At 36.8% G+C, this 8,958-nt stretch overlaps 1 protein-coding gene across 1 annotated transcript in view; it reads right to left on the bottom strand.

Moving 5' to 3' along the window:
- Nucleotides 1-8,591, bottom strand: part of ANKUB1 (ankyrin repeat and ubiquitin domain containing 1) — a 28,153-nt gene extending 19,562 nt beyond the window's left edge. The window contains exons 1-2 of the mRNA XM_019439377.2: nt 8,502-8,591; nt 6,529-6,672 (exon numbers count right to left, since the gene is read on the bottom strand). Coding sequence (XP_019294922.2) covers nt 6,529-6,672; nt 8,502-8,591 — 234 coding nt within the window. The remainder of the gene's footprint in view (nt 1-6,528; nt 6,673-8,501) is intronic.
- Between the last annotated feature and the right edge of the window lie 367 nt (nt 8,592-8,958).

Below are 8,958 nucleotides of genomic sequence, written 5' to 3'. Positions count from 1 at the left end.
ACCAACCTAATCCATGTGATACATATAGGTAGGAAGAAATTCTATGAAAACTGAATAAAAAGAGTTGGGGGGGGAGAAAAATTATATTTTAGATAATAGCTGTTCCTTATTTCTTTTATGATTACTCTGATTTCTTGTTAGCCCTTGGTACCGATACTAATTTATAGTTAAAATTAAATGTGTAATGTGGAAACAAAATAGCAAAGGCCCAAGTCACTCTTAATGGCTAACTAGCAATTACATAATGTTACAGAGTTAAGTTAAAAAGGAGCTTCTAATAATATGAATAAACACAAGCATCTATAACCTAGGTATACATAAAGCTCTGAAACAAGTAATAAGTTAGAATTGCAAAATATACGGCAATGTTTAGATGAAAATCAAAAGTGTAAATAAGAAAATATTATTATTAATGAAGCCAGATTCTTAAGTTGCAAGAAAATTAACACCTACAGAATTTGTTATTTTATTTATTTATTTATTTTGAGTTTGTTCTTTCTTTTCTTTTTTTTTCTTTTTTCTTTTCTTTTTTTTTTTCTTTTTTCTTTTCTTTTCTTTTTTTTTTTTTTTTAGCACCCAGGAACTTCCCAGGCCCATTTAATTCATAATGTATCTGGAATATAGTTCTCTTTGTAATATTTTAACTCTATTTATCTATCATTTTATAAACCTTATTTTTGTAAAAAAGCTCATTTTAAGTTCTAATGAGGCAGACCAATATTGGAGACACTTCTTCATGTTGGTTATTTGGAGGGGGAGCAGGTAGGTGCTGATTAATAGCAACTTGCCAACTCATTCTATCTACATAAGAAAAGCCATCTCTCTAGCTCTATGATGCCACTCCTCAAATTTTCTAAAGGGAACACTGGTAGTTATACTCAAGGAAGTCAGATGTTATTAAATAAACAATACTACCGCAAATAATTGTTGAACATACATAAAATTAGATTTTTCCCTTTACAAATAAACCAAGACACCATGGTAGGTAGGAGGTACAGACAAAATGTCTTATTTTTCAATAAAAACAAATACATAGATCTACTTCATGGTAATAATTCCACTTTTGTCTTAAGAAACCAAGTGCAAACTCACTGTAAAAACATGTGCATTAACAATAAAATAGGAAAAGTTAAAGAGAAACAGATGGAAATAAAACAAAAGTTAATGCAAGTTTTGAACACTGCTATACATTTTCTACAAGTTCTGCTTTTTTAGATTTTGTTTTTCTGGAGTTGCAGCACTAAAAAAGCAGAAACTTGCCCCAGTGATTCCTGAGTAGATGAAAAGAGGAAATAAATAATGTTTGCTTTTCATAAGAGACTCTTAAAAACTGAGAACAAACTGAGGGTTGATGGGGGGTGGGAGGGAGGGGAGGGTGGGTGATGGGTATTGAGGAGGGCACCTTTTGGGATGAGCACTGGGTGTTTTATGGAAACCAATTTGACAATAAACTTCATATATTGAAAAAAATAAATAAGTAAAATAAAACCTCCTAACCAACCACAAAAAAAAAAAAAATAATGTTTGCTTTTGTTGAACTGAATGAATTCTAGATGTCTTCATAAACATCTTAACCTCATAAACTTCTTTTGTATGAAAATCATCCTGCAGACGTTATACTTGAATTCTAGGACACTGAATTCAAATACCTTTCTTCACCAAATTCTTTACATATTATTCTTTATGGCTTATCTTTAAAAAAATAGACATTTTTTAGAACAATGTTTTGTTTGTAAATTATACTTTTTTTAAGTTAAATTTTTTTAAATTTAAGTGATCTCTACACCCCACATGGGGCTTGAACTCATGACCCCAAGATCAAGAGTCACTTGCTCCTCCAACTGAGCCAGCCAGCCACCCCTCATTTGTAAATTCTACATTTTTAAGAAGCATATTTATACATTTTTTGTGTGTGTCAAGTATATTTAAAATCTAAAGTCACATATTATGTGTCTCCTGGATTTTGGTGTTTATATGTTGAGTGCCTTTCAAAAGCTAAAGGTATAGTAACTTGAATCAATTTTAGGACTTGTAATATATTTTAAGCTTCTCCAACTTGTCTAATAGACATTTACTCAATACTACCACAATTAATCTGATCTCTTACCGTAAAATAACATTCCAAGGATGCCCGAAAGGAATAACTAAGCTTTAACGCCATCCCTTGGTTGGTAGAAATATGGTGAGAGAAGGAGGCAGGGAACCCAGAAGGAGTGTCAGGGAGGCTGAGCCCACCTCACATGGTAGAAGGTGTGACCTGTCAAAGATTTGCTTGTTAGCCCCCTTTGCAGTAGGTCCTGGACACGTGACCAGGATGCTCCTAATCAGGCCTACCCATCCAGCCCTACTTTGAATTAGGGGCCAGTAAGGCAGAGCAGGAACAGATACAGGGAATCCTCTGTGGCAGTGGCAGATCTGAGGCATTGCTGCTGTGTCCAGGACCTGCTTCAAGGGCTTAGAGGTAGCCGAAGTGGTAGCTTTCCTGGACTAGTCCTAGGGCCTGATTAAGACATTGTTTTTGGCTCCATAATCTCTGAGCCTGATTCTTCAGTCTTCCTGTCAAGACTGTGAACTTCCCAGTAGCCTTTCAATATGTTTATTTTCTGCTTCAATTGTCCAGGGTTTGTTTCTGCTGCTTGCAGCTAAGAACCCTGATGCTAGATAAGAAAATTTAGGGCAAGGATGCAGGAGCACCTTGCCGTGAGGGTAGAGAGGGAGAGAGATGCCACAGTAAGGGAGGGAATCCAAACCCTGAAATGCATCTCAATACCTTGCTATAACATTTCTGATAACACTCATATACCTTCTTGTTAATTTTCACACTCTACCTCTCAAGGCCTTTGTCAACTTATTTATTCAACACCTATTTACAGAAAGCCTCATATGCCAGGTGCTATTCCAGGCAGTGGGTGCCAACAAAACTCAAGCAATAGTTTCCACAATAACACTGGTTGGAGTGAAGGGGGCAAGTGCGATAGCATTTCTGCATGTCTGACAACCTAGGCCTTTCCACTGCATCATGCCACGGTTTACCGGATGAATGGGCAGCAATGAATGGGCAGGACTGACTCCTGTGTTAATAGAACTTGGATATATGTGCTATAGAAGATAACATCTATGGTTTCTGTAGTTTTTTCCCAAAGAAGAAAAAACTAATACAATGTTCCTTCCCTACTATTCTCATATCACCTCCTCATTCACTTTTCCAAATGGGTCTACATTACCATTAAAGGAGAAGGTGTAATACACAAGGAAGCTGGGAAATATATTGACTATTTAAAAAATGTATTTAAGAGCAGATCACCTCTTAATTTATCAGAAGTCTTTTCCTCTTTTCACACAAGCAAGCCTTGTAATTCACACAAAAATATAAGCACGATAAAGAAACCAAATATTTTGGATTTGTTTCGTAATATCTACTTGTAGTTTTTTAAAAAAGAAAGTTGTTTACTTTGCAAGTTTTTAAGCTTTGCAAAAACATTTGTTTCTCATCTTGGTATGTCTAAGTTGTACCAAAATAAATGAAGAGCCTCTAGCTTTTCAAGATTCTCAGAAGGTAAAACTAATTGCGTGAAGTACCATAGTTAAATAGGAAAGGTACTGCTTAAATTTGTATACATCTAATTATGCAATAAAGCAACAACATGACTTAGAATGCAGCCTTGTGTTAGTTACTTAAGATAGATTAAACAGCACAGAACTGGTCTGACTGCATTCTCTGAGGCATGGGATATTTTCATCATGTATTTTTGTTGTTGTAAACCCATTTGGACTGTTATTATTCATACACAGTAAATGGTGTGGACTTTTGAAATAAGCCTGTTTTATCATCTAATCTAAACAGGAACTAAGGCAGGATAAAAACCAATATTTATGGCTTTTGCAGGTAAATCTCTTCTTTCAGATTCAAGATACTGTTTTTCTCCTAAAACCAGTGATACGAACTTCTCTAAATGTGATTCTACCGGAGAAAGTGAAGATTAAGATCAGTAAGATTTCCATTGAACTTGAGAGTTTTTAATTAAACCCTATGTGCTGGCCAGTCCTGTGATGCATAATTAGCTTCTGCCTCTCTTGGGTAAACCCATTTTACCTCTCTACTCTTTTTTTTTTTTTTCCATTAGGAGTTTAAACTCCAGAGAAAGGTTTGAGTTCAGTGTGAAGACAGCTTGCATCACTGTGATAGATGATGCTTTATTGCCAGAATTTATAAAATATTTTTGTAAGTAAAACTATGAAATGGATTGCATCGAGGGAGGGAAACTGAGGGGCCAAAGGTAGGAGGAAGACTTTTTACTGTATATATACTTTTTGTATCTTTTACCTATGTGAGTGTACTACCTGGTCAAAAGTACATAAAAGGAAGAATTTTTTAAATAAGGAAAATAAAGCCAGTGCCGAGTTAAGTAATAGTATTTTATTCATACTCTTAACACACATTATCTACGTCCCTAAACAGCTGTGGCTCAATCCATCTCTTCCAGCCAGCTCAAATATTAGTAATAAACTTATACCACTATCTCCAGGTAAACAAACAACATATCTCAAACATCATTCTTGGCACTGGAAAATTCCAGGACATTTTAAAGAGTTTATCCTGTACATTACCAAAAACATAGTATATGAGTATATTTAAAGACATGAGGAAAGACATTTAAGAAATGAGATTGGGGAAAAAAAAGAAATGAGATGGAATTTAGTCTACCCAAAAGAGTATTATACTATAGTTATTTTAGTGCAGAGGGAGAAAAGAAGTCAGAGTTATTTTTATTTATCTTTTTGGTAATTAAGCAGTCTTCAAGAATATAACAATAACACATGAATAAGTGCTCATAAAACATTAAAAACACATATACAAATATGTTATTTTTATTTACATAAATGAGATCATACAATGCTTATTTTTCTGTGACCTGTTTTTACTACTTAGTAGTAAATATTTTATTTTATTTTTTATTTTTATTTTTTTTAAGTTTTTAATGTCAATTTATTTTTGAGAAAGAGAGAGAGACAGAGTGCAAGCAGGGGAGGAGCAGAGAGAGAGGAGACACAGAATCTGAAGCAGGCTCCGGGCCTTGAGCTGTCAGCACAGAGCCCGACGTGGAACAGTGAGATCATGACCTGAGCCGAAGTTGGACACTTAACCAACTGAGCCACCCAGGCGCCCCAGTAGTAAATATTCTAGAGTATTTTTTTTTAAACATAGACTCTCCACTTAGTCAATCAATAAAACATATTAAAAAACAAAAAGAATTAGCTTTGGCTATCATAAACATTTTTTAAGTGCTAAATATGAGAAAATTAGTGCCCCATTTAGCAGAGAATGTGTACTTAGTTGCTTAGTTTCTTGAGGATCATGTTTTCATTTGGGGTAAAGAACTATTATTGAATCATATTTCTTCCCTAGAGATCAGCTCTTAAACTCTTTAGGCCACCTGTCTCTAAGAAATTGTCAGAAGTTAAGGATCCTCCACCCAGAAAATCTCCAGGCACATAATTTTGCTTATTTTGCAATTTTAGGGTTTTGTAAAGTGCTTAAGGACCCCCAATTAAGCACCACTAATTAAGGGCACTATAAACGGAAAAGGCTGTCTCTGGGGTATGTACACATAATTAATGAAGGGCTACTCTCACTGGATTTGGATGTAGAAACTGCCCCTTCATTTAAAAAAATTTTTTTTAAATTTTTAATGTTTATTTCTGAGAGAGAGAGAGAGAGACAGTGCAAGTGGAGGAGAGGCAGAGAGAGAGAGGGAGACACAGAATCTCAAGCAGGTGCCAGGCTCTGAGCTGTCAGCACAGAGCCTGACGTGGGGCTTGAACCCACAAACTGTGAGATCATGAACTGAGCTGAAGTTGGACACTTGACTGAGCCACCCAGGTGCCCATCCCCCTGCTTCATTCTTACAGTTACTGAGAATTTCTTCCTTTCCTCACTCCACTGCCCCTAATCCATTGTGGACCCATGGAAGTGATTGAATTTTCCTTCCACATCAATATTCCAGATCTACGCCTTGGCCTTATTCTGATATTTGTAAGTGGGTTGTTCTGGGATAACTGTTTGGAGCAGCAACAAAGGGGATAGAGGAGGGAAGGGAGAGAAGGAGTAAACAAGGGGAACTCCATCCAGACTCCACACCTTATTTCCCCTTACAGCAGAAATAAGACCAGTTAGACAAATGAAAGACAGGAGAAGGCAAGAAAAGTTCTTCCTAAGTTATGAAATTACTTTTGTTGAATTATCCACACTTTACTCAAAATGAAGTAAGTATCTTGGAGAAATGCTATTCTGGGGGCACCTGGGTGGCTCAGTCGGTTAAGCTTCTGACTGTAGCTCAGGTCATGATCTCGCGGTCCATGAGTTCGAGTCCCGCCTCGGGCTCTGTGCTAACAGCTCAGAACCTGGAGCCTGCTTCAGATTCTGTGTCTCCCTCTCTCTCTGCCCCTTCCCTGCTGATGCTCTGTTTCTCTCTATCTCTCAAAAATAAGTAAACGTTAAAAAAAAAAATGTTATTCTGATCACCATACCTTAACAAAGCATTTGAGAGTTGAACAAAAAGATATTCCAACATCCGCAAGACTCCAGCTGTCCTTTAGGGCTGCTCCAGCATACATCAGCTCCAGATACCGCCTGCCTTGTTCATCTTCAGAGAGAGGAATGTGGAAATAATCCTTAAAAATCAATAGCACTTTATCAAAGCAGTGTATCTCCACGTTACTAGACCCGCAATATAATCTCTTTTCTTTTATGTTTTTTTCCCCCACTGAGAATTATAAAATTATTTTGGACAGAGGAAGAGGTATTAGACAGGAGCTCTTAACTTGGAGTCTAGAGATCTCCACAAAAGTTTACGGATAGAATTTAGTTGGGAAAAACTGTATTTTATTTTTATTAACTCTAAATTAAACTGAGATTATATATATAGGCAACAAACTACTGTGTATATAGGCAACAAACTAAAGAAACAGTGGTTGGCTATATCTGTGACTTTGTCACCAGTAGAAGTCATAGCTATTTTCATATCACGCTATAGTTGTTGCAGAAATCTCAAAATATTATACTGATCACTACTTTGAAATTACAAGTTATTAGATGAATTGCTAAAATTTGTCAATATGTTAAGTCCACCATATCACAAATTTGGTTTTTAAAAAAATATGAATGTATGTATGTATGTATGTATGTATGTATTTATTTTGAGAGAGAGAGCGTGCATGCATGTGAACAGGGAAGGGACAGAGGGAGAGAGAGAGAATCTTAAGCAGACTGCATGCCCAGCATGAAGCCCGACACAGGGCTCGATCCCACAACCCCGAGATCATGACTTGAGCTGAAATCAAGAGTTGGATGCTGAACCAACTGAGCCACCCAGGCACCCCACAAATTTGTTTTGTAATGTTTGCAAATCATATTTCAATATAGCTTGTTTCCTTTTCTTTGTATGTATTTTATTGTATGCATTTAAAGACATTCTGAGGGGGGCGCCTGGGTGGCTCAGTCGGCTGAGTGTCCGACTTCAGCTCAGGTCATGATCTCACGGTCCCTGAGTTCGAGCCCCCGCATCGGGCTCTGTGCTGACAGCTCAGAGCCTGGAGCCTGCTTCGGATTCTGTGTCTCCCTTTCTCTCTGCCCCTCCCCCGTTCATGCTCTGCCTCTCTCTGTCTCAAAAATAAACATCAAAAAATTAAAAAAATAAATAAAGACATTCTGAGGAATCCATAGGCTTCATCAGACTGCCAAAGGATTCATGACATAGGAAGATTAAGACCCTCTGTGTTAGAAGATCTAGATTTCAGTAATCATAGTAATCTACTAAATATCATGTGACTGCGATTCAATAAATGCTCCTCAGCAAATAGAAATGATCATCTCGAAGTTAACTACTATCTGATGGTCAGGACCTAAACATTTGTCTTAAGTTCCCATTTTAGAGGGGATATTTCTAAAAATTTATGAGATACTGAATCCAAATTATTTCTTATCCTGGTTCTGTAATCATAAGTAAAATGGTCAGCCTCTCTGAGCTTCAGTTTCCCTGGTTGCAAAATGAGGCTATCGCTCAGAAGTTGTCTATAGTCCTCTCCACCTCAAAAATCTTTTGGATCTTTCTAGTTACTTGTTCACCAAATGGGCCATCTGTCTGACAATTGGCATGCTCTACTTATATAGTTTAGAGTTAATGCCCTGTTTTTGTCCTTTTATGAAGAATTGCAATAATACTACCTGGCCAGTGCACAACCCACACATTTCATAAAGAGAAGTCAAACTTTTTTTTTTTTCCTGAGAATTTACTGACTCAGTTTGCTTCCTGTCTAACGCCTCCATGGTTACTATATTCTTATCAAACTGTTATGTAAGCAAATAATGATATTTTCAAATAGTTTTAGTTCCCTGTTTGCTGGAAACGTACCTAATAGTATCTCTGCCCCATGTACAGTTTAAATTTATTGCATAGTTAAAATTAGTATACATCTTAGTGGCTTAGGGACAAAGCACATACCTTTATCATCAGCTTGACAGCCTCCACAGTTTCATCTGCTGAAACATCAAATGGTTCAAAAGATCCCTCAAAGGCTATGAAAATCCTCATTCTCTCAACAAACAAACAACGCTGCAACTTTTTTCAAAGAATTGGATAGCTGGAAAAATTCCAATTCACAATTAAGGACAAAAACGATGGCCAGAGGCAGCTGTTACTATCTAGCTTGAAAGTTGAGTGGAGAGAATGTGAAGAGACAAGTCCTGCTGTATCAGTATTGGGTAACACAGACAACAGCTGCATTGGAGGAAATGTTTCTCTATCAATGGCAGTCAACAACCACCTTGTTCCGATATTACAGAAGCCAACAAACTTGACAATGGTTGGGGCAAGTGTGAACAAGATCAAACATGTAATACAGAAATGCCACACATAAATTACACTTTTGTGATGTGACCATCATTCACTGACTCTTGAA

This window comes from Panthera pardus, unplaced genomic scaffold (assembly GCF_024362965.1).
Source record: "Panthera pardus isolate Hobbes unplaced genomic scaffold, ASM2436296v1 HiC_scaffold_16, whole genome shotgun sequence".
NCBI lineage: Eukaryota > Metazoa > Chordata > Mammalia > Carnivora > Felidae > Panthera > Panthera pardus.
The sequence above is the reverse complement of the archived record's forward strand: the minus strand, read 5'-3'. Positions and strand labels throughout refer to the sequence as shown.